The sequence below is a fragment of the Mustela nigripes genome, chromosome 6 (assembly GCF_022355385.1).
Source record: "Mustela nigripes isolate SB6536 chromosome 6, MUSNIG.SB6536, whole genome shotgun sequence".
In the NCBI taxonomy this organism is placed as follows: Eukaryota; Metazoa; Chordata; class Mammalia; order Carnivora; family Mustelidae; genus Mustela; species Mustela nigripes.
Window position 1 is genome coordinate 138,582,761 of NC_081562.1, and position 27,654 is coordinate 138,610,414.

Sequence of the window (27,654 nt, forward strand, 5' to 3'; positions counted from 1 at the left end):
GCAAAACTCTCATTATTTACAGATGATATAGCTGTATATAAAAAGGAATCATACTAAGTTATTAGAACTAATAAGGGAATTTGGCAAGTTTTTGGATACAAATAATAAAAGTCAAAGTCATCTTTATACATCAGTAAGAGCTGTAAAAGAGAACAGATGTGTAAAACCACATGAAAAAATTATAAACTCTTATTAGAGGTATTAGGAAATTTCTCAATAAGTGGAGATATAAATTTTGTTCATACATTAGAAGACTCAATTTTTAAAAATCTAAACTCCAGACTTTATTTGGATTTCACTGGTTTTTCCATTAACGTCCTCTTTGTTAAGGATCCTCTCCAGCCTACTGTATAGTATTTAGTTATTTCTCCTCAGTTTCAGGAGACAGCCTTTCATTGTTTCTCATGTTCTTGACAGTTTTAAGGAATACTGATGAGGTGTTTGGGGTTTAGGTTTGTCTGTTATTTTTTTCACAATTATATGAGAGTGTGGGATTTTGGAAAGAATAACACAGTGCTAAAGTATCCTTCTCATCAACTTAATATCAGTGGGTCTCAAGCCATCACTTTGATTTTTTTTCCTATTAATTTCATGAACTTTATTTTATATGCAGCCATATGCAAAGTAGTAAAATTGGACCACTGTCTTACATTGCACATAAAAATTAACTCAAAGTAGATTGAAGACTTAATCTAAGGCTAGAAATCATAAAACTGCTAGAAGAAAACATAGGTGGTAAGCTCTCTGACATTAATCTCATTGATACGTATTTGGGTCTGATTCTAGCAATGACAACAAAAGCAAAAAATTAAAAAAAAAAAAAAAAACAAATGGAATTGAATTACGTGAAACTAAACCAAAAAGTTTCTGCACCATGAAGGAACTCATTGACAAAATAAAAAGGCAACTGCTTGGAAGGGAGAAGATATTTGCAAATCATATATTCATATATTCCAAAGTCTATAAAACACTCAAACAACTCAATAACAACAATAAAAAAGCAGTCCAGTTAAAAATTCAGAGTATCTCAAGAGTCATTTTTCCAAAGATGGGCCAACAGGCCCATGAAATGATGCTCAACAGTACTAATCATCATGGAAATATAAATCAAAACCACAATATCACCTTATACACGTGTCAAAATGGCTGTTATCAAAAAAATAGATAAAAAGTGTTAGAATGTGTCTTCTTCAATTTCTTTCATGAGTGTTCTGTAGTTCCTTGAGTACAGATCCTTTACCTCTTTGGTTAGGTTTATTCCCAGGTATCTTATGGTTCTTGGTGCTGTTGTAAATGTAATTGATTCTCTAATTTCCCTTTCTATATTTTCATTGTTAGCATATAAGAAAGCAACTGATTTCTGTATATTGATTTTATATCCTACCACATTACTGAATTGCTGTATGAGTTCTAGTAGTTTGGGGTGGAGCTTTTGGATTTTCCATATAAAGTATCATGTCATCTGCAAAGAGAGAGAGTTTGACTTCTTTTTTGCCAATTTGAATACCTTTTATCCATGCTCATTGATTGGAAGAAAAAAACATTGTTAAAATGTCTGTACTGCCTAGAGCAATCTATACTTTCAATGCCATCCCGATCAAATCCCACTGGCATTTTTCAAAGAGCTGGGAAAACAATCCTAAAATTTGTATGGAACCAGAACAGACCCCGAATTGCTAAGGAAATGTTGAAAAAGAAAAACAAAACTGGGGGCATCATGTTGCCTAATTTCAGGCTTCACTACAAAGCTGTGATCACCAAGACAGCATGGTACTGGCACAAAAACAGTGAAACAGAGTAGAGAGCCCAGATATGGATCTCAATGCTATGGTCAACTAATCTTCCACAAAGCCGGAAAAAATATACAGTGGAAAAAAGGCAGTCTCTTGAATAAATGGTGCTGGGAAAATTGGACAACTATGTATAGAAAAATGAAACTCGACCTATCTCTTACACCATACACAAAGATGAACTTGAAATGGATAAAAGACCTGAACATGAGGCAGGAATCTATCAAAATCCTAGAGGAGAACACAGGCAGTAACCTCTTTGACATTGGCCACAGCAACTTCTTTCAAGACATGTCTCCAAAGGCAAAGGAAACAAAAGTGAAAATGAACTTTTGGTTCTCCATCAAGATCAAATTTCTGCACAGCAAAAGAAACAATCAACAAAACAAAGAGGCAACCCACAGAATGGGAGAAGATATTCGCAAATGACACTACAGACAAATGGCTGATATCCAAGATCTATAAAGAACTCAAACTCAACACACACAAAACAGATAATTACATCAAAAAATGGGCAGAAGATATGAACAGACACTTCTGCAAAGAAGACATACAAATGACTAACAGACACATGAGAAAATGTTCATCGTCATTAGCCATCAGGGAGATTCAAATCAAAACCACATTGAGATACCACCTTACACCAGTCAGAATGGCCAAAATCAACAAGACAGTAAACAACAAGTGTTGGAGAGGATGTGGAGAAAGGGGAACCCTCTTACACTGTTGGTGGGAATGTAAGTTGGTGCAGCCACTTTGGAAAACCATGTGGAGATTCCTTAAGAAATTAATAATAGAGCTACCCTACAACCCAGAAATCACACTACTGGGTATTTACCCCAAAGATACAGATATAGTGAAAAGAAGGGCCGTTTGTACCCCAGTGTTTATAGCAGCAATGGCCACAGTCACCAAACTATGGGAAAAGCCAGATATCCTTCAACAGATGAATGGATGAGGAAGATATGATCCATATATACAAAGTAGTATTATGCCTCCATCAGAAAGGATGAATACCCAACTGTTGTATCAACATGGACGGGACTGGAGGAGATTATGCTGAGTGAAATAAGTCAAGCAGAGAGAGTCAATTATCATATGGTTTCACTTACTTGTGGAGCATAAGGAATAACATGGAGAACATTGGGAGATGAAGAGGAGAAGTGAGTTGGGGGAAATCAGAGGGGGAGACCAACCATGAGAGACTGTGGACTCTGAGAAACAAACTGAGGGTTTTGGAGGGGAGGGTGGTAGGGTTGGGGTAGTCTGGTGGTGGGTGTTAAGGAGGGCACATATTGCATGGAGCACTGGGTGTGGTGCATAAACAATGAATCTTGGAACACTGAAAAAAAAAATTAAAATTAAATTAACAAGTGTTAGAATGTGAAGAAAAGGGGCCCTCATGCATTGTTGGTGAGAATATAAGTTGGTATAGACACGATAGAAAACAGCATGGAAGTTCCTCAGAAATTTAAAAATAGAACTTTCATATAAACCAGCAATTCAATTTCTGGATATTTATATGAGAAAATGGAAAACACTAATTTGAAAAGATGTATGTACCAATATGTTCACTGCAGCGTTATTTATAATAGCAAAGATATTGAGATAATGTAAATGTCCATTGATGGATGAATGGATAAGGATAATGTGTGTGGGATGATATCTATATATAATAGAATACTACTTAGCCATAAAAATTGATGAAATCTTGCCATTTGTGACAATATAGATGGACCTCCAGAGATTATGCTAAGTGAAATAAGTCAGACCAAGAAAGACAAACACCATATGATTTCACTTATATCTGGAATCTAAAAACAAATGAAAAACAAAAATTCTAGATATCAGAAAATTCAGTGGTTGCCAGAGGGGAGGGTGGTGGTGGGTCAAAATTAGTGAAAGAGGTGAAGATGTAAACTTCCAGTTATAATGTAAATAAGTCATAGGGATGTAATGTACAACATGGGGACTATAGTTAATAATGTATTGCAATTTTGAAAGTTCCTAAGAAAGTAAATCTAAAAAGTTATCAAAAGAAAAAAGTTGTAAATTTGTACGGTGACACATGGTAAATAAACTTAATGTGGTGATCATTTCTCAATGTATACAAATGTCAAATCATTATGTTGTGCACCTAAACTTAATACAGTGTGGTGTCATTATACTTCAAAGAAAATGGAGAAAGATACAGTCTCTTCGTTGAAATAGAAAATATAAAAAAGCACCAAATAGATAATTTAGAACTGAAAAAGATAATAAATAAAATTTTAGAACTCAGTATATAGACAGTAGCAGCATGGAAGGACAGTTGAAACAATCAATGAAATTGGATATAGAACAATGGAATTTAACTTACCTGGTTTGAACAAAAGAAAGGAAATAGGCTAGAAAAACAGAGCAGGGTCTGAGCAACCTGTTTAGATCTAATGTTTATGACATCAGAATTCCAGGAGAAAAGAATGAGGAGAGGATGGGAAAATATTCAAAGAATTAATAGCTAGAATTTTCCAAAATTAGGAAAATGACATAAACCTGTACCACAAACAGGATAAATCCAAAGAAATCCTTGCCAAGACACATCAGAGTCAAACTCCCAAAAACTAAAGACAAAGAAAAAAATCTTAAAAGCAAACAAAGAAAAGGGATATTTTTATGTATATGGGAAAAATATTTGAATGAAAGTAATTTCTCATAAGAAACTCTGGAGGCCAGGCAGAAATGGGACACGTCAAACGCTGAAAGAAAAGAACTGTCAACTCTGATTTCTGTATCCAGAGAAAATAAAAACTGGAGAAGAGATGAGGACATTTTCACATGAGGGAACACTAAGAATTTGTCCCCAGCAAATCTACCCTATACAAATAGTTAAGAAAACCTCTCTAAACAAAAAGGAAATGGTGAAAGAAGGAATCTTGGAATACCAGGAAGAAAGAACCCCACAAAGAATAAAAATGTGGATATATACAACATAATTTCCTTCTAGATTTTTCTTAATTATATATGATGATGAAGCAAAAGATATTGTAATATGGGTAAATAAAATTAATGAAACATGCAGTGAACATTAATACTTATTATGATTTGTATAATAATTATAATTTGATTTGTATACAACCTACCTAAAGAGTTATATATAATGAACTTTTATGATAAAGTTGATATCCAAGTCATAGGATATTTAGAAGTACACATTAATTCCTACTTTAACATAACTATTTTCATTTGAGTCATTATTATTCAACATGCATTCTTTTTTCTTTTTTTTTCTTTTTTTTTATTTTAAATTTTTCAATTTATTTATTTTCAGAAAAACAGTATTCATTATTTTTTCACCACACCCAGTGCCCCATGCAATCTGTGCCCTCTATAATACCTCCCACCTGGTACCCCAACTTCCCACACCCCTGCCACTTCAATCCCCTCAGATTGTTTTTCAGAGTCCAACATGCATTATTTTAAAGAGAATATTCTCAGACACTAAAAATTACTTAAAATTTCTATAAAGAAAAAAATCCTCCAGTTGAAGATACATTTCTTTTATAAATAAACTACATTTTAAACCCATCGAAGCACTAATTTTTAAAGTTTTAACTCACCTAATTTAAAAAAATGAAAGGTTTATGTGTGTCATACCATGTTCAAAACAGTCTTGCCTAACCATATGGAGCAAATCAGTGAACAACAGAACTGTGTTCCTTTCATAAACAATTTCAACCAAAGTAAGAAATTAATGTCAGCCACCAAAAGTCACAAATCAAGATAATTCTCACATTCCATTAGTTAAAGAGTATCCTTTTTGTCTGTGAGACGTTAAAATATCCTTGAGAAAACGCACACAACAGATCTACAACACTGCCCAGTGATACAATGCAACAAGACTTTTTGCTAGAATACTGATTGAAAATTCTCAGTAAATTCATTTAAATTCACAAATATCAAGGTTAGTAACTCTTAATAGTTCATTTAGTTGGTTACCATTAAGTCATGCATTTAACTAAAAGTTGATGTAGTGGGGCTTCAGATCCGAACAGAGTACTTCTACCTTTGAATTGTTTTCTGGCTCCTCAAGATGATCCCTGTGGCTGAATTTGAAAAGTTAGTCTATCAAATTGTGGGTGGTTGACCAAACCAACTTGCTCCTAAAGCAGGAAAAGAAAACTTGAGTTACCAAGAAAGGAACTTTCTCTAAAGGGCAGTCAGCCAGCTTGATAGAGCTCCACTGTTTTCACAGTTACTTTCAGATTCTTTTCTTCCGTAAGCCATCTGCACTGCTCTTCCTAAGTTTTTTCTTAAGCATCCCATTCATAAACTACTACCCAATGTGAAAAGCAAAACAATGAGAAAAGTGCAGGGTGATCATATCACTACTAAAACTTCAAGAAGACAGCAATATGTAAGATTTCCTGCTATTGAAAAAAAGAGATTAGCACTGTTTTTGCTTACAAACTAGCTGCAACTTAGGTTTTTGGAAGACAAATTGCTCAGTGAAGTGTTTCCTTTATAGTTACTCAGGGGTGATCAAGTGAAGCAAAGGCCCTTTACTGTCAGTTAATGGAAGCCACACCATTTATGTCAGTGAGTTACTCTAAAACTGAAGAAAAGGGAGAAACAATAGAGAAGAAAGTGGTCACTGACATTTAGCCATGCTAGAGACTAGCATGTGAAACTGATACTCACAGATCTGTAGCATAGTGTAAATCAACAATCCAAAGTATATTTGAAAACGTAATGTGCCATTGAAAGTTTAACTGTGTAATAAATACCTTTAAAAAGCTATTCTTAGCTATGAATGAAATCTCAAGTTAGATTGAGTTCTTAGAAGGAATATATAGAAGAAGCAATATTTTTATTGTAGATAGTAAGTACACTGGGACATGTACACTTTCAAAAATAAATAAAACTAGGTTAATTAAGTCTTGTTGTGTGTGGGGAAGATAGTATAACTTGGCAGTGCTATAACATATCTATATCTTTTAACTAAGCTGATAATATAAAAATGTTTATTACGTTTGTTATTCCTTGTTCTTTTAACTGATGAGCTGAGAAAATGATCCCAATAATGACTTAAACATTTTTCAGACTTGACGTTTTTAAAACTCTATAGAAATTTGCACATTTACAAAAATGCCAAGGAAATGAAAACTTCTTTACAATAAAAATAGCAAAAGGCTTATTTAGGCACAGGTTATAACAAAATACTATAAGTAATCTTATGCAAAGAATACATCAATCACTATATAACTCAGCATTGAATCATTTTATAATTATCTCTCAAGGGGCAGTTTAACCTACTCTTTGGAACCTTTTTCAACCATAGCTAGTGTGTAATGTAGAAAAAGCTCAGCACGTGGTTTCTAGTCTTCATTATACCACTATGTCTCTTGAGTTCCACTTCTGCTTCTATAAAATGAAAAGACAGGCCCACATGACCACAGAGATATTTTTTAGCTGTACTTATGAGAGAATCCAATTTCATTTGTACTAAATATATATCTCTAATATTTAATTACCTCTAAATATCTAAGTACTAAGAGATGACACTAATGAAGGAATTTTGGGTTTTTCCACAATGGTGAACCTCAGTTGTACACTCTGTTCTCTTTAAAATCCTGGTCAAACAAACTTGCTACCTCGATCACAATATGTACAGTTCTTTCATCATTAGCTTTATAGTATATATTTAGAATGTTGTTTTCCAAAGTTACTTAGGTTATTTCTTGTCTTTCCCATCCCCTTCAATATGTTTTATAACTCATTTATAATATAGTTAGGGTCATCTGTCATCGCTTGTATTTCATTGTCCATTGCTGAGTGACTTTAATTATTTTTGTATGAATGGAAAACATTTTCATGGTTATAAATTGAACTATACAAAAAGGTATGCTCAGAGATGTGTCAGCCTCCCATGCCTACTACCCCATCCACATATTCCGTCTAGTAAATAAATTTGTTTCTTAAAAGCTATGTTTTATTCTGAAACTACTTTATGTATATACTGGAATTGAAAATATAAGCAGATATATTTAAGATAATGAGACCAAAATTTCTCACTATCAGAGAGAGAAGTTACAAACAAGGAAATTGAGAAGGCTATAATAAATCTATGGCTTTCTGTTGGAATCAGAGATGTCAATATGAACTCATGGTTCTTAATATATATATAAATATATGTAGAAAAATATAGATGGACTTTATGCCGGTATTAGTATACATACATATATTTCCTAGCTCTATTTGCTGAAAATACATGAAACAATGATACCTAGTATCAGTGAACATGCCTCGTGCTCAGACTTGGGATTCAAATACCATTCTCCAATAAAAAGTACCCAAGGTCATTTGCAAAAATGACTGATTCTAAAACCAAGGTAGGGAAAATATAAGCTAATCCCAGAACAACAAGTAAGAAAATGTTTTAAAAATAAATCACCCTGTGAAAAGAGACCAAAGAGCCACCCTGAGGGAGATCCCATTGGCCAAATCTGGGACAATTTTAGCAACAAAATAAATAATGATAGTGCTGGATTATAATCAATAGAATAAAATAAATATCCATACATCCATACTTATATAAATATTTTAATAAATGGGGGAGAAGAAACAGTTCATTCTTATAGTAGGATTTCAGTTATAAATTGAGAAGTAATTAAGGAAGTGGAAAATCACTGTTAGGCAGACACTATGGTAATAATTGATGCAGGCAAGAACCATCAGTGGGGCGCCTGTATGGCTCAGTTGGTTAAGTGTCCGACTCTTGGTTTTGGCTCTGATCATGATCTCATGGGTCGGGAAATCAAGCTCAAGAGAGTCTGCTTGAAGATTCTCTCCCTCTACCCTTACCCCACTCAGGAATACTCTCTCTCTCTCTGTCTCTCCCTCCCTCCCTCCAATAAATACATAAATTGTTTAAAAAAAAAACCCATCAATGAATGCTAAAATATGTAGGTAAAAGTATATGAAGAAAAAGGATATTTACATAATATCAAAGTATTTCCTCACTGAATAGTTATTAATCTTAAAGAAATATAAATATATATTATATATACAAATATATATATATAAATATAAAAACAAAGAAAAATAAACCTGACGGACACCTTCTTAACCAGGTGATCAAGGTTAATGTCCCAGTAATAAGATACAGTGACATTATACACCACTGGTGAGATACATTAACAAAGGCATATCACTTCAGTGGTATTCTTGCTGACAATGTATTTCCTCATCTAATCATTAGAAAACATTAGGGAAATCAAATTGAGGGGCACACTACAAAACCAGTGATCAGTACTCTTCAATAGTGTTAAGGTCTTAAAAAAAAAAAAAAGCAAAGACTAAAGCAACTTCTCAGAGACATGATTGGGTTGTGAAATTCTGGAGGAGGCTAAAGAGACCTGACAACTAAATGCACTCTGGGTCAATAATTGATTTCTGAACCAGAAAAGGAAAGGGAATTAGTGGAAAAACAGGCATAAGTCAAATAAGGTCTGTCTGTTAGTTAATAGTGTTATATTAACATTAATATGATGGTTTCCATAATAGTACTGTGATTATGTAAGATGTTCTCATTAAAGAAAGCTTGTTTGGAGGGTTTACTAGAAGTCTGTGCTAGTTGTACAACTTTTCTGTAAGTCTAAAACTATTTTTAAATTAAAAAGCTTTGAAAAATCCTGATCAGAAAAAAAGCAAAACCCCTTTCCTTCCTTCTTTTTTCTCAAGATTGCTTTGGCTAAATAGGACCTTTTAAGATTGTTTTTTCTTATTTCTGTAAAAAAAAAAATCCCATTGGAATGTTGGTATGAATACCATTGAATCTAGAGTGGCTCTGGGTAGTACGGACATTTTAACAATATTAATCCTTCCAATTCATGAACATAGAATCTCTTTCCATTTATTTGAATCATATTCAGTTTCTTATCAGTGTCTTACAGTTTTCAGTGTATACATTTTCACCTCCTTGGTTAAATTTACTCCTAAGCATTTTTTTATGCTCTTATATGTGAGATTGTTTTATTTCGGTGTCAGATAGTTCATTGTTGGTATATAGAATAGCAGCTGATTTTTTATGTCAATTTTTTTACACTGCATAGGCCTTTGATTTTTCACATTACTGTTTTGTAGTTTCAAAAACAGATTATATGCATCTTTTGTTAAATTTATACCTATGTATTTCTTTTTTAAAGGGAGAAACTATTGTGAATGTTTTGTTTTTAATTTAGTTTCCATTTGTTCATTTCTATTAATATAGCAAGCAATATGATAATTAGTGATAATCCCTAATCCCCATTATTCCTGATGTTAGTAGTTTGTGACTTCCCTCTGTTTGTTTGTCAGTCTTACTAATGGTTTGTTAATTTTATTATCTTTTCAGAGAACTAGCTTTATTTTTCATTGTTTTTCTCTTTTTTGTCTTTAATATTATTGATTTCTGCTCTTTATTCCTTTCCTCTGCTTGCTCTGGATTTATTTTATTCCTTTTTATGTTTTCTTTTTAACACAGAAGTTTAGAATTTTAATTTGAGAAATTTTGTGTAACGTAAGAATTTAGTACTATAAATTTTCCTTTAAATATTCTTATGTACATCTCATAAATATTGATGTGTTGTTTTTATCATTTTTCTCTTTGACCCATGGATTCTTTAGAAATATGTTAATTAATTCCCAGAGTATTTGGAGATTTTCTTATCTTTATGCTATTGATATCTAGTTTAAATGTATTATGGTCAGAAAACAAACTTTGTATGATTTCATTTCTTTTAAGTTGTTAAGTTTTATTTATGATCTTGGAGAGATATATATAGTCTGTCTTTGTTAGTGTTCTGTGTGTGTTTGAAAAGAATATGTAGTCTGATGGGATTGGGAGGGAGACAAACCATAAGTGACTCTTAATCTCACAAAACAAACTGAGGGTTGCTGGGGGGGAGGGGGTTTGGGAAAAGTGGGTGGGATTATGGACATTGGGGAGGGTATGTGCTTTGGTGAGTGCTGTGAAGTGTGTAAACCTGGTGATTCACAGACCTGTACCCCTGGGGATAAAAATTTATGTTTATAAAAAATTAAAAAAAAAAAGAATATGTAGTCTGCTGTTGTTTGCTGGAATAGTCTACAAATGTCAGTTGGATGGAGTAATTGATAGTGTTGCTTAGTTCATTTATATCCTTGCTGATTTTCAGCTTTTTTTTTGTTGTTCTGTTTTGTCAATTAATGTGAGAAGAGTATTGAAGTCTCCAGTTATACACATGGATTTTTCTCTACTTTCTGTTCTGTTGGTCACATATTTTGAGTATGTGAATATGAATATTTTGAAGCTGTGTTGTTAGATGCCTAGTCTTTTAGATTGTTATGTCCTCTTGGTAAATTGGCTGTCTTATTATATCATGTTTCTCAAGGTTTCTGGTAATTTTCTTAGCTCCAGAGTCTTCTTTATCTGATGTAAAATAGTCACTCTAGATTTCTTTCCCAACTTTTTACTTTTAGCCTCTCTCATTATTTTTGAAATAATTTTTTTTTGTAGACTGCTATAAATGATTTTTTTTAAATCTATTGTAACAATCTCTATTCCTTACATTTTCTCATTTAAACCATTTACACATAATGTAAGTTTTGATGTCTGGAGTCAGGTCTACCATTGTATTATTTGCTTTCTGTTTCTTCCCTCTGTTTTTAATTTCTTCTGTTTCTCCTTTCTTCTCTTCTTTTGAATGATTTGGATATTTTTTAGTATTCAATTTTCATTTATTTCTTTCATTTGTTACTATATCTTCTTGTATTGATTTTTTAGTAGTTGCTCTGTAGATTCGAGTGTACATACTTAACATCTCATAATCTACTTGGAATATTTTACCAAAGTAAAATATAGAAACTTTACCCCCATATGAGTTCCATTACCTTCCCTCCTTTATGTTATAGTTTTCATGTATACTACATCATTTCTTGTGTCCTCTTTCAGTCCTAATATTTCAAATTTTCCTCTAATATCATTTCCCTTTCTTTCTGAAGATCTTCCTTTAGCAATATGTTGGGTTTCCTGATAGCATACTCTATTCACGTTCCTTCATCTGAGAATATCTTTATTTTACCTTTGTTTCCAAAGTATATTTTCACTTGGGGTTGACAGGATTTTTTTTTTCTTTCAGCACTTTAAGAATGTCCAAGTTCCTTATGAAATCCCTCATTTCTGATGATAAATCTGCCTTTTAAGTCCTTGTTCACTTATAGTTGTGTATCATTTTCTTTGTCTCTTTTCAGTATTTTTTTAACTTTAGTTTTTAGAGTTTGATTGATGGTCTAAGCCCATATTTAGGGGGCTTTGTCCTATTTGAGATTTAGCTAACTTCTTTAATCTATTGGTTTGTGTTTTTTTATTTAAATCTGGGAAGTTTTAGATACTATTCCTTCAACTATTTTTTCTGCACTATACTGTTTTTTCTCCTTCTGGAACTCTAATGACAGAATGTTAGATATTTTAATATTGTCCTACACATCTCTGAGACTCTATTTTTTTAAAATATTTTCACTTTATTGTCCAAATTTCCCTTTACCTACCATCCAGTTCACTGATCTTTCTTCTTTCATCTCCATTTTACTATTGGGGCCATCCAGTTATTCTTTTTTTTTAATTAATGAAATACTTCTTATTTTTATTTTCTTTTTAAATTTTTTTAAAAGATTTTATTTATTTATTTGACAGAGAGATCACAAGTAGGTGGAGAGGCAGGCAGAGAGAGAGGAGGAAGCAGGCTCCCTGCCGAGCAGAGAGCCCGATGTGGGGCTCGATCCCAGGACCCTGAGATCATGACCTGAGCTGAAGGCAGAGGCTTTAACCCACTGAGCCACCCAGGTTCCCCAATCCAGTGATTTTTTTTTTTCCTTAAAAATTTGTTACTAATTTTTAGTTCTAAATTTCCTTTTGTTTTCCATCTACATCCTCTTTTTGCTGATAAGGATTAGCCTAGACTTTTTATCTTTCCATTCTTTTCAAGTGTTCTTCCTTAGCTCTTAGGTACTTTCCTAATAGCTGCTTAAAGCCTTTGTTTGATAGTTACAACATCTGTATCTTAGTGAACAACATCTTGCCATCTTTTGATTATCTTTTTCTTATAGAAGTTGAGATTTTCCTGGTTCTTCATATGCTAAGTAATTTTGGATTGTATCCTGGATATTATTTTATGAGACTCTTGGTCTTATTTAAATCCTGTGGAGTATTTTGATATTTTTGGTTTAGCAGGCAACTTATCCAGTTGTTATCAGGCTGTACTTCCTAAATAATTTCTGTGGGTTATGGTTCCAATGTCAGTTCAGTTGTCAAAGACTTTACAGTGCTTTTTGGATCTGTGCCCTACAGTGGCCATTCTGGGACATGATTAATGATCTTATCCTTACTTCAGTTCTCAAAGCAGAGTGGTCAGATCCGCACATGGGAAGTTTGGATATGAACCCAGAACTTCACAAGCAGCTTATTCAGTTGATTTCCAGTGTTCCTCCCTTTCCATGATCTCCCTAGTACTTGCAGTTCCCTGGGACTTCCCAAAAATCTGGGACTTCCTTCGTTATACTTTGCCAGATTCTTCCCACAACTATGCTGCAAGAAGATGGGGAGAAAGAACTTGATGGAAGTTTGTACCATCTCTTGGGGCCACTGTTCCTCCGAGTGAATAAGAAGGCTCCCCTTTCTTGGAGTTTTAGGTGTCTTTATGTTCTTGCTGTCAACATGATCTCAGCAGCTACCTTGGGACTGGGACACAAGATAATTGAGGGGGAAAAAATTATTTCTCCCTTCTTTGAGTATTTCCTGTTCTGTGAGCCTAAACTAGAGGGTTCTTCCTAGAGTTTTTCTCTGCCATGCCCCAGTGCCCACTTCTAAATCTAGGCTTCCTTGAATCTATGCCAGGGGGTAGGAGAAATTACTTCCTCAGTGATTCAGTGGTACTTTGAATTCTTATCATTTCTTCTTCCCCAGTCTTCCTGCTATGATTTACCTTGAGAATCTTCAAGTAACTCCTCCATGAATTCTCCCCAGGTTTTTTTTAGCTGCATTTAGTGGAACACAGAGGGTGGTTTATGTTCATTCTATCTTAACCAAATCTGATCTCAGTTATATGTATATAAATATGTATATATTTATATATTTTTTTTTACCTTTTTTAACCTTAATTTGTGTTATCAGCCATTGACTGACTTGTCAAATAAACTTTAAATTTTGAGATAAACATAGATTTGCAAATAATTCACAAGTAGTTCTAGATTCATAAATAATTCAAACATCCTGCTGTATACCCTTTACTCCGTTTTCACCAATGGTAACAGCTTGCAAAACTGTAGTATAGTATCATAGCCAGAATATCAATATTGATATAGACAAAATACAGAACACTTCCATCGCCACTGAGCTCCCTCCTTGCCTTTTATATACCCACCCTCCCCTCCCCTCTGCCCCAGTCCTAACCCCTCACAACCACACATATCTTTCCATTTTTATAATTTTGTTATTTCAAGAATGTTATATAAATGGAATCATACAGTATGTAATCTTTTGTATTTATGTTTTCACTTTCCATAATTTCTTGAGAGGTTCATCTAAGGTGTTGGAAGTATCAATAAATTGTCCCTTTTTATAGCTGAGTAGTATTTCATCACTATTTTTTCAGCTATATTTTGCCACTATTTGAAAAAACAAAGTCTTATTACTTGAGTGTTTTTCCTCATTTATATATTTGGTTTGGAATTTAGACTAACAGAAAAAGCCTTAGAACCTTTCCAGTTTACCTTTCTAAGTTACGTTACGGTTAGTCAATCACGATGTGTTGACATTAGTTAAGTCTTGCAGGAGAGAAAAATCTCACACACAAGGAGGTCCTATTACTTCCCACTTATATTTTCTAAGCTATAAGTAAAATCAGAACACATGAGGGAGAAGGCATCTTGGCCAGTATTTAGCTGTTCCAGTACTGCACCCTCAAGCTGCTCTGTGGGTGAAACAGAAAAGAGCCTGTTGCTGGCAACACCCTGTAGTGGAAGAATTGTGTTCATGCTGCAGACCAGCATTAGGATATTTTCTGTTTTCATTAGGCAATACGATTTTAATTGTTCAATCAAAATTCTAGCCGCAGTGATGAGGGAAAGAATGGAGACTTCCAGTTTTTAAATCACAGTAAAAAAGTCTGGGACCAAATTATGAATTATGTTAAATGCTCATCTAAGGAGCCTAGATTTTTATCCTGAGCAGAAATGAAGAAATCATTTCATTGAATTGAAGACAGATTTTTATTTAACTATAGTAACTATAAGTAAATAATTATTGTCTAAAATATCATTTTAGCTTTTAAATCACTGTCACTTTCAACTTAGTAAGTAACACTGACTGTCTTAATTTTTTCATTTGGGGAGAAAAAAAGAGCATAGATCGATCAACAATAAATAACTATATTACTATCCTATAATTATCCAACTGTCATACTGTTTATTATTTTAGTTTAAGTAGACGCTTCAGAGAGAGGAAAAAAAGATGTTGGAGATTTTCAAATACTTAGGCAACATTGATGTTTGTCCTACTATACTTTAGCACAGGTTTTTAATTGTCATTTTGCTGATGGCAAATATAAAATGAGAGTTATTTATCAGACACTAATTTCTTTATTACCTACTGTAGATAGTGTTTTTCATGCTGATCTAAAGAGGTTTATGCACATTTTAACTATTTTTCACATAGTCATCATCTTTAAGTACTAATATAAAAGTTAATGAGTAAAAAAAAAATCTGCCGAATAAACCCACCTGATAATCCAAGGCACTTACAGAAATACATGCTTAAATGTGAGCAAAGATTTTACTTGATTAGTGTTCTAGTTCTCAATTCAATTACCAAACTTAGGGGAAATCTAAATCAAGATTTTTTGACTGGCGTATTCAATGGGATTTGATTGGGGTGCAGATTAACGACATGATGTGATGTTTTAGCATGACTTTATAAGTATTCTGATCATAATTACGTATACTCTGCTGCTAGTTTTTTTTAAAAGCAGGTTTTAACTTCTTCATGTTCTTTATATAGCACATGTCTTAATAAACTATTATAATAAAATGTACCTGAATATACAAAACTGACTTTCTACTTGCTAAAATAATATGCTTATTTACTCTGATCTTATTCTGTATAGAATACTGCAGTCAGCTCACTATAAATCTAGGTGGCAAAGGAGGACAACTGACAACTAAAAATGTTTACCACTACTATTATTACTATGATTTACCAGTAGTTAGAATAATGAATAGAGTGAAAGAGAAAGTATAGTGCCCTCGGTGTTTACTCTGGACACAGTGAAGTTTAGTACAGTCTTCTCTCTAGTTAGCTGTCCGGTCGTCTGGTCACAGAAAAGGGCAGAGGAGGAAGTAGATTTTACAGCCTTTCAGACCTGAATTCAAATTCCACTTCCACCATTGAATAACAGTGTCCTTGGGCTCTTTAACCTCTTCAGGCCTCAGGTTTTTGGTTGCCTTTTATTTTTTTAAACTTATAAAATAAGTAGTTATGAATGTTAAAGGAAGTAAGTTGATAAAGCATCTAGCACAGTACCTAAAATATAGAAACTTGTGCTTTGCAGAAGGTATTTTAAAAAGGAGTCCTGCTACCTAGAGGTAAAACTCTTCTCAAAAAAATAAATAAATAAAAAACCAGGATGCGTATAATTCTAATATATGTGTAATTCCGGGATTACATATAAATCTTCACTAATTTTGCTTCTCTATCATACCTTTGTGAGTTTGGTAAAACTACCTGCTTAATCTTTTTTTAAAAAGTTTACTTTTGAAGGACACTTTACTTCTAAAAAGAAAAAAATCCAAATTAAATATAATCCAAAAGCTCCTCCTCAGATTTCTAGATGTTAAAAATGTTTGTACCACACGGATCTATTTTAATCCTTTGTTCTTTGATTTTAGCAGGAAAGGAAGGACAAGAAATCCTGGGGCCTGAAGCTCAGACAGATGAAGCGGGATGTGCAGGTACGCGCTCGTCATTTTCTTTCATACTGTAGCCTTTGAACAACGTCTTTTGTGTCACTGGTTTTTGCATTTTTGAGTCGTGAATTTAGTCTGTTTCTTCCTCTTTTATCTTGACCTCCTTTGGTGCTTCAGTACCCAGGAATATAGGGCACTATGAAAAGTTAGAAGTTTATATTCTTTAAATACAGGGTAAATTTACGGATTCATCTAACAGCATATTTTCCATTCTATACGGATGACAAGTACAATCTACAGATAATCCAAAAAAAAGTGTTTAAATGATAATGTGAATTTATATCAAATTTTTTACCCAAGCTATAGGAATTCAGATTTAACTATTTTGAGTTTCATTATTAGTTACCAGGATCTGCGTTGAGTTGCCCACAAGAGAGAAAGCAGAAGGGAGAAGAATAAGCAAATATCATGAGTTATCTATAAACCAGATGAGAATCCTGAATATTGATGAGCTGAGTGAATATGTCACAGCAAACAAGAGAATTAAAAATTTTTCTTATAATTTCTGTGATTTTTGAAAAAGGCTAAGATGAAGTTAAATTATAATAAACAAGGAGTCTTGCTTCTAAGTGACTAAAAGTACATACTCCCTGAGACTTTAAGTTATTCCTCTATAATGGATTCAAATCAGATTTAAGAAGCAAAATTTAAGTGGAGGACTTAAATCAAGATCTTATGTATGATAAGAGCAGGCACTTACTATCGTGTCACATAGGTCAGCTAGAGCTCTTAGAAAGAAAACTTTAGAGATGAAAGTTCTAAGTTATTAAAACATTTCTCAAAATACTGTACTTCAAACTAGTATAATTGTATTTTATATCATATAAAATACATATGCATTTTATTTTATATCACATAATCATAAGTTAGAAATTTCTATCATATCATTTTAATCAAATTTTGTTTTTCCTTTTTTGGTTTAAAACTTCTAGTTTCTTTTTCTCTTTTATGCAGTGCATTTTAAGAATATTCCATAGAGTCCTATATATTATCTTTCTTTATGTCAGATGAGTATATTTCATAGTATTATGTCAAATATAAATTTTCATCTATAATATAAACAAGCACTCCTATCCTTGTCAGTCAGTTCTGTAAAATAGAGAGTAAATCTTCATTCTGTTATTAAAGATGCATTCCAAATTATTTAAATAATAATGGGATATTTGATGATTTATGGTACTGCTGCCTAAAATTTTATATTCTGCCTTTAACTTGGTTGGTTGCAACATGAATGAATAATATATTCAAACATGTTATCAAATATTTGTCATGCTAACTTATACATTATATAAAATATTTAAACTCAATATTTATTAGGAAAAGAGTCTTAATGAACACAAAAGAATGCTATTTATTACTGTTTTACCTGATGTTAGATGATTTACGTTACAGAAGATCATTTGCCCTTTTATGCAAATGCTATAAAAAAATTCACAATTCCACGTGTCAGTATTTTACCTTATGCTCTGCTCTTCACTACAAAAATAAATTCTTTCATTTAGTACTGGGTAGTATTTAAATTCCCTTAACCACCTCCCCCCAAAAAATCTCAAAGGTAAAGTAACCTTGTATTAACTTAAATTGTTGCTGAATTGTGAGGTCCCCCACCCAGTGGAAGATGATCCCTGCTGCATTATTTCCTGGGAACATGGGGAGTTGGGAGTATGCAAAGATTTTAATAAAGCCCTGATAAGTATAGTTTTAAGGGAAGAAGGATAGAAATTGGAAGGTTGAAGCTTTTGAACATTTAAACTTAAAAATTATGTTCTGCCTTTGCTTTTGTTACTTCCTTGACTTTTAGGGAATAATGTGCTGACAAAGTAAATAAAACTTTATACAAAGGCCACCAACAGTATTTCAGAACTTTGTCAGAGCCTTTCTTCTGCTGCTTCCTTTCACAATTCATGAAGTTAAGAGAACTGTAGTCTCAGCTTAGTATTCAGAGTGAAAAATTCATCCAAAACGTCCTTTGTTCCTTCTGAGCATCCCTTTTTTGTTTATATAGTTAATAGTTTTATGAGGTTTGAAAAATGGAACGTAAAGATAGGAAGAAGCCTAAGCACAGCTGAGCAGAAATACCATCAAATGCATTTCACATTTGAGAGTGGCTCTGGTCATGATTCCAGTGGAAATAAAATATAGCTATATCATTTTTAATCTTTCTATTAAATGTTTGTGTCTCTCTCCCCTTGCTCTAATCATAACCCTGTAATTCTGTGCTTTCACAAATGGTTATGGTCAAATAGGCCTATGGTCCAAAGTAATTTTATATTTGATAGTAAGTTCTGAGTTTTGTCATATCTAAAGAAAGCCAAATTATTATTATGTTTTTATGTATTTACTCCTCTCTCTACTACTTAAATATGTAAGCTTTATTAGTCTTAAGACAAGAAATTTTGTTTTATAATTGACCCTTTTACAGTATGCACTTCCTGACACTTTACATGTAAAACTGCAGGATTTCTGGTCTCAGCTTGAAGTTGTTTGGGCTAGATGCCGTCTCATGAAGACAGTGTAGTTTAGTTGAAAAGAACCCAGAATTTGATACCACACCTAATACCAAACCTTCTAATCTAATAGTATTAATTTAATTCTCAAAAATACCCTTAAAATATACTATTATTTTCCTCTAAACTTTATATTAAATAAACTGATTATGTACCATTTCACATATTTCTTAATGTACATGTAGAATTTTTCATCTTCAGTGTAAGTAGTTACAATCGAATTTCTGGCATATTAAAAATGACATTTTTGGTGGGTAACTGGGTGGCTTGGTCAAGTGTCTGCCTTCGGCTCAAGTCATGATCCCAGCATCCCAGGATCAAATCCCACATGGAGCTTCCTGTGCAGCAGGGAGGAGGCTACTTCCTCCACTGTCTGCCATTCCCCCTGCTTATGCTCCCACGGGCACGCAAGTGCATGCGCAGTCTCTCTCTCTCTCAAGTAAATAAACAAAAGCTTTAAAAATAAATAAATAAATAATAAAAATGACATTTTTAACATCACCCTTACGTGTAAGTCATAACACTTTAATACCTGTTAGTCATTCAATTTTTTTAAATGCGAATAAGCTCTTTGTTAATGAGTCAGAAATGTTATATCATAATCTTTACTCCTTGAACTCATATTTCTGTTCTACATAATCAATAGAATTTGATGATAACAGAGAATATATTTCCCATTTGAAGGTATTTCTGATCAGTTATCTTTCTTTATAAGAAAAGCATGTATATAAATTGAAATTTAGGTTTCTTTTTAATTTCTAGGGATAAAGCTCTTAAGATTTTTTTAATTTATGGATTGATTTATCATATAATTATCAGTACTTCCCAGCTGATCACAACATAAATATATTACAAGTTTTAACAAATAATTATTACAAAAAATTGTTACTGGAAATGAGATTGAAGGAGCTGAAGCATTCTTTTTTTTTAAGATTTTATTTATTCATTTGACAGAGGGAGAGAGAGAGAAAGGAGGGAAAGTAGGCTCTGCATTGAGCAAAGAGCCCTATGCATGACTCGATCCCAGGATCCTGAGACCATGACCTGAGCTGAAGGCAGAGGCTTAACCCACTGAGCCATCCAGGCACCCCAGGAGCTGAAGTGTTCTTTGATTAGTTCAGTTATCAATAGTTTAATGTTACTTATTTATTTTTGTAAAATATTTATTTATTTGAAAGAGAGAGCATGGGATGGAGGGAGTCAGAGGGACAAGTAGACTCCCCACTGAACAGGGAACTCAATGTTGAACTCAGTTCCAGGACCCTGAGATCATGACCCCAGCCAAAAGCAGCTGCTTACCTGACTCAGCCCCAATATTACTTATTTCTAGAGGAAAAGAGTTCAGCATTAATTCTGTTTGTGTTTCGTTTAGCACTCAGATAACCTTCTCATAAATAAAAAGGTGAAATACATTTTTGTGATAACTGATTTACTTTGGTTCTTTAAACACCCTTAGAATGATGTGCAAAGAGTTATATATCAATAAAAATCTTTTTATTGTTTTGTTAACTGACAAATCTATTAAATGCTCCTTCAATTCTGTTGAAAACAAAAATTCAGGGCTGCCTAATGGCTCAAGAATTTGTTTTCCAGTCATTAGACTCCTTCACTCCCTGATTTTCTGGGACATATACCAAAAAACTTTGCCCACACTTCTCAAAGTACTGATGCTACCTGTTCTTGGCTTTTGTTATTTCTTCCCCTCAGGTAGAGGCACCTTGATTAATAAATTCCAAAATAGTTAGGGAAATTGAAATATTGTTGATTTCAGTACCTTTGCCAATACATTTTGTATAAAAATCCTTTTATCCTGCCACAGGAGATAATAATATTCTCACTAATGCCTTAGTGCTTCAAACTTAGTTCATTCAGTTTGTGGAAATTTTACACCTAGTAATGTAACTAGCAAAGCCAGGTATTACTGTTATACCAATCAGCCTCATCAGACTTTCTGTCAAAAAAAAAAAAGGTGTGTTTTCATTTTTCCAATTCAAATAATTTTGCCAGTACACAATTTGAGAGATTTTATAAAAAGTTCCTTTTTGAAAAAAAAATAAATTATCAGTAATGAGGAATATACAAAGTACAAGTAAACATATCTTTTAGAGGGCATGGATTGCAAGCACTGGGTATGGTGAAAAAATAATACTGTAATGCTGAAAATTAAAAAAATATAAAAAATAGATTATTTACTTAGCTATAGAGAACAAACTGATGGTTACCAGAGGGGAGGTGGGTAGAGATTTAATAGGTGAAGGGGGTTAAGGAGAGCTCTTGTAAGGAGCACCAGGTGTTGCGTGGAATGGTTGAATCGCTATATTGTACACCTGAAACTAATATTAAGCCCTTTGTTAACTAGACTGGAATTAAAATTTCAAACTTAATAATTATCTTAAAAATAGATTATTCAATAGTGAGGTGAAGATTATTTATATCTAATACAAATTTTTTAGTTATAAAGATTTTTGTCTCCAAATGAGTAGTACATTTAAAACCAGTCAATAACCAGCATGTAACTTACTGAAGATGCAAAGTTCATGTATAAAATACAGACTATATAATTCTGCAAAATGTATACAATTTAAAAACTCATTATTCTAGCATCTAACCTATACACACAATCATATATACACCTACATACCTACATAATAGGATATAGGAAAAATATAAACTTTTTATAAGTGATGACTATAATAGAAATAATATAATTTGATAAAAATATTTGAAGCATCTTGTAATCTGTATATGGAATATATATATAATATATATTTTATATATATAATGTATGTGGAAGCAATAATCACATAAAATATAAATTTCACTTGTGAGTTTTATCTAGAGTAACTTGAAATTTTGAAGTTACATTGAAAAGACTCAGTGACACTGACTTGTCGTTATTTAGTGTTTAGTTATTAAAAAATGCTTATTGGGGAGGAGTCAAGATGGCGGAGAAGTAGCAGGCTGAGACTACTTCAGCTAGCAGGAGATCAGCTAGATAGCTTATCTAAAGATTGCAAACACCTGAAAATCCATCGGCAGATCGAAGAGAAGAAGAACAGCAATTCTGGAAACAGAAAAACAACCACTTTCTTAAAGGTAGGACCAGCAGAGAAGTGAATTCAAAGCGACGGGAAGATAGACCCCGGGGGGAGGGGCCGGCTCCCGGCAAGCGGCGGAGCAAGGGCGCACAAAATCAGGACTTTTAAAAGTCTGTTCCGCTGAGGGACATTGCTCCAGAGGCTAAACCGGGGCGAAGCCCACACGGGGTCAGCGTGGCCTCAGGTCCCACAGGGTCACAGAAGGATCGGGGGTGTCTGAGTGTCGCAGAGCTTGCGGGTATTGGAACGGGAAAGCCGACTGCAGAGACAGAGCCAACAGTAAGCTCACAGCTCTGTGTTACCTTGAACCTGCCACAGGCTCGGTGAGCTCCGAGCGCGGCCGGAGGTCAGGCAGACGGGAGTAACTGGGCGCTGTTCTCTGAGGGCGCACTGAGGAGTGGGGCCCTGGGCTCTCGGCTCCTCCGGGCTGGAGACCAGGAGGCCGCCATTTGTATTCCCGTCCTCCGGAACTCTACGGAAAGCACTCAGGGAACAAAAGCTCCTGAAAGCAAACCCAAGCGCATTACTCACCCCGGCCCCTGGTAAGGGCGGTGCAATTCTGCCTGGGGCAAGGACACTTGAGAATCACTACAACAGGCCCCTCTCCCAGAAGATCAACAAGAAATCCAGCCAAGACCAAGTTCACCTACCAAGGAGACCAAGGAGTGCGATTTCTATACCAAGGAGAGCAGCAGAATTCCAGAGGAGGAGAAAGCAAAGCACGGAACTCATGGCTTTTTCCCTGTGATTTTTTTTAGTCTTGCAGTTAATTTAATTTTTTTCTTTTTCATTTTTTGTTTTTTTTCTTGCCTTCTGGTAAATTTTTTTTAACTTTTACCTTTTTCTTTTTTAACGTTTTTTAACTAGTTTAATATATATATATTTTCTTTTTTATATTTTTCTTACTTGTTTTCTTTTTTTTAAATTCTTTACTTTTCTTTTTTTTTTCATTTTTCTTTTTTTTTCTTTCTTCCTTTTTGAACCTCTTTTTAAACCCTTTCTCCTCCCTCACGATTTGGGATCTGCTCTAATTTGGTTAAAGCATATTTTCCTGGGGTTGTTGCCACCATTTTAGTATTTTACTTGCTCCTTCATATACTCTTATCTGGACAAAATGACAAGACGGAAAAATTCAACACAAAAAAGGAACAAGAGGCAGTACCGAAGGCTAGGGACCTAATCAATACAGACATTGGTAATATGTCAGATCTAGAGTTCAGAATGACAATTCTCAAGGTTCTAGCCGGGCTCGAAAAAGGCATGGAAGATATTAGAGAAACCCTCTCGAGAAATATAAAAGCCCTTTCTGGAGAAATAAAAGAACTAAAATCTAACCAAGTTGAAATCAAAAAAGCTATTAATGAGGTGTAATCAAAAATGGAGGCTCTCGCTGCTAGGATTAATGAGGCAGAAGAAAGAATTAGTGATATAGAAGACCAAATGACAGAGAATAAAGAACCTGAGCAAAAGAGGGACAAACAGCTACTGGACCACAAGGGGAGAATTCGAGAGATAAGTGACACCATTAGATGAAACAACATTAGAATAATTAGACTATAATAAGAGATGAGGAAAGACACTATATCATACTCAAAGGGTCTGTCCAACAAGAAGATCTAACAATTTTAAATATCTATGCCCCCAACGTGGGAGCAGCCAACTATATAAACCAATTAATAACAAAATCAAAGAAACACATCAACAATAATACAATAATAGTAGGGGACGTTAACACTCCCCTCACTGAAATGGACAGATCATCCAAGCAAAAGATCAGCAAGAAAATAACGGGCTTAAACGACACACTGGACCAGATGGACATCACAGATATAATCACAACATTTCATCCCAAAGCAACAGAATACACATTCTTCTCTACTGCACATGGAACATTCTCCAGAATAGATCACATCCTCGGTCCTAAATCAGGTCTCAACTGGTATCAAAAGATTGGGATCCTTTCCTGCATATTTTCAGACCACAATGCTCTAAAGCTAGAACTCAACGACAAAAGGAAGTTTGGAAAGAACCCAAATACATGGAGACTAAACAGCATCCTTCTAAAGAATGAATGGGTCAACCGGGAAATTAAAGAAGAATTGAAAAAAATCATGGAAACAAATGATAATGAAAATACAACGGTTCAAAATCTGTGGGACACAAAAAGGCAGTCCTCAGAGGAAAATATATAGCAGTACAAGCCTTTCTCAAGAAACAAGAAAGGTCTCAGGTACACAACCTAACCCTACACCTAAAGGAGCTGGAGAAAGAACAAGAAAGAAACCCTAAGCCCAGCAGGAGAAGAGAAATCATAAAGATCAGAGCTGAAATCAATGAAACAGAAACCAAAAAAACAATAGAACAAATCAATGATACTAGGAGCTGGTTCTTTGAAAGAATTAATAAAATTGATAAACCCCTGGCCCGACTTATCAAAAAGAAAAGAGAAAGGACCCAAATAAATAAAATCATGAATGAAAGAGGAGAGATCACAACTAACACCAAAGAAATATAAACTATTATAAGAACATACTATGAGCAACTCTACGCCAATAAATTTGAAAATCTGGAAGAAATGGATGCATTCCTAGAAACATATAAACTACCACAACTGAACCAGGAAGAAATAGAAAGCCTGAACAGACCGATAACCAGTAAGGAGATTGAAACAGTCATTAAAAATCTCCAAACAAACAAAAGCCCAGGGCCAGACGGCTTCCCGGGGGAATTCTACCAAACATTTAAAGAAGAACTAATTCCTATTCTCCTGAAACTGTTCCAAAAAATAGAAATGGAAGGAAAACTTCCAAGCTCATTTTATGAGGCCAGCATCACCTTGATCCCAAAACCAGACAAGGATCCCATCAAAAAAGAGAGCTATAGACCAATATCCTTGATGAACACAGATGCGAAAATACTCAACAAAATACTAGCCAATAGGATTCAACAGTACATTAAAAAGATTATTCACCACGACCAAGTGGGATTTATTCCAGGGCTGCAAGGTTGGTTCAACATCCGCAAATCAGTCAATGTGATACAACACATCAATAAAAGAAAGAACAAGAACCATATGATACTCTCAGTAGATGCTGAAAAGCATTTGACAAAGGACAGCATCCCTTCCTGATCAAAACTCTTCAAAGTATAGGGATAGAGGGCACATACCTCAATATCATCAAAGCCATCTATGAAAAACCCACCACAAATATCATTCTCAATGGAGAAAAACTGAAAGCTTTTCTGCTAAGGTCAGGAACATGGCAGGGATGTCCACTATCACCACTGATATTCAACATAGTACTAGAGGTCCTAGCCTCAGCAATCAGACAACAAAAGGAAATTAAAGGCATCCAAATCGGCAAAGAAGAAGTCAAATTATCATTCTTTGCAGATGATATGATACTATATGTGGAAAACCCAAAAGACTCCAATCCAAAACTGCTAGAACTTATACAGGAATTCAGTAAAGTGTCAGGATATAAAATCAATGCACAGACATCAGTTGCATTTCTCTACACCAACAGCAAGACAGAAGAAAGAGAAATTAAGGAGTCAATCCCATTTACAATTGCACCCAAAACCATAAGATACCTAGGAATAAACCTAACCAAAGAGGCACAGAATCTATACTCAGAAAACTATAAAGGACTCATGAAAGAAATTGAGGAAGACACAAAGAAATGGAAAAATGTTCCATGCTCCTGGATTGGAAGAATAAATATTGTGAAAATGTCTATGCTACCTAAAGCAATCTACACATTTAATGCAATTCCTATCAAAGTACCATCCATCTTTTTCAAAGAAATGGAACAAATAATTCTAAAATTTATATGGAACCAGAAAAGACCTCAAATAGCCAAAGGGATATTGAAAAAGAAAGCCAACGTTGGTGGCATCACAATTCTGGACTTCAAGCTCTATTACAAAGCTGTCATCATCAAGACAGCATGGTACTCACACAAAAACAGACACATAGATCAATGGAACAGAATAGAGAGCCCAGAAATAGACCCTCAACTCTATGGTCAACTAATCTTCGACAAAGCAGGAAAGACTGTCCAATGGAAAAAAGAGAGCCTCTTCAATAAATGGTGCTGGGAAAATTGGACAGCCACATGCAGAAAAATGAAATTGGACCATTTCCTTACACCACACACAAAAATAGACTCAAAATGGATGAAGGACTTCAATGTGCGAAAGGAATCCAACAAAATCCTTGAGGAGAACACAGGCAGCAACCTCTTCGACCTCAGCCGCAGCAACATCTTCCTAGGAACAACACCAAAGGCAAGGGAAGCAAGGGCAAAAATGAACTATTGGGATCTCATCAAGATCAAAAGCTTTTGCACAGCAAAGGAAACAGTTAACAAAATCAAAAGACAACTGACAGAATGGGAGAAGATATTTGCAAACGACATATCAGATAAAGGACTAGTGTCCAGAATCTATAAAGAACTTAGCAAACTCAACACCCAAAGAACAAATAATCCAATCAAGAAATGGGCAGAGGACATGAACAGACATTTCTGCAAAGAAGACATCCAGATGGCCAACAGACACATGAAAAAGTGCTCCATATCACTCGGCATCAGGGAAATACAAATCAAAACCACAGTGCGATATCACCTCACACCAGTCAGAATGGCTAAAATAAACAAGTCAGGAAATGACAGATGCTGGCGAGGATGCGGAGAAAGGGGAACCCTCCTACACTGTTGGTGGGAATGCAAGCTGGTGCAGCCACTCTGGAAAACAGCATGGAGGTTCCTTAAAATGTTGAAAATAGAACTGCCCTATGACCTAGCAATTGCACTATTGGGTATTTACCCTAAAGATACAAACGTAGTGATCCAAAGGGGCACGTGCACCCGAATGTTTATAGCAGCAATGTCCACAACAGCCAAACTATGGAAAGAACCTAGATGTCCATCTAGAAGAAGTGGTATATATACACAATGGAATACTATGCAGCCATCAAAAGAAATGAAATCTTGCCATTTGCGACAACATGGATGGAACTAGAGCGTATCATGCTTAGTGAAATAAGTCAAGCAGAGAAAGACAACTATCATATGATCTCCCTGATATGAGGAAGTGGTGATGCAACATGGGGGCTTAAGTGGGTAGGAGAAGAATCAATGAAACAAGATGGGATTGGGAGGGAGACAAACCGTAAGTGACTCTTAATCTCACAAAACAAACTGAGGGTTGCTGGGGGAGGGGGGTTGGGAGAAGGGG

The 27,654-nt window shown here is 34.4% G+C and overlaps 1 protein-coding gene across 5 annotated transcripts in view; it reads left to right on the forward strand.

Moving 5' to 3' along the window:
* Positions 1-27,654, forward strand: part of ZEB1 (zinc finger E-box binding homeobox 1) — a 186,708-nt gene that overhangs the window by 131,270 nt on the left and 27,784 nt on the right. For 3 of the 5 annotated variants that reach the window (XM_059404355.1, XM_059404357.1, XM_059404359.1), the window contains exon 3: positions 16,731-16,793. In XM_059404355.1, coding sequence (XP_059260338.1) covers positions 16,731-16,793 — 63 coding nt within the window. The remainder of the gene's footprint in view (positions 1-16,730; positions 16,794-27,654) is intronic. The other 2 variants (XM_059404356.1, XM_059404358.1) reach the window with 1 other exon arrangement.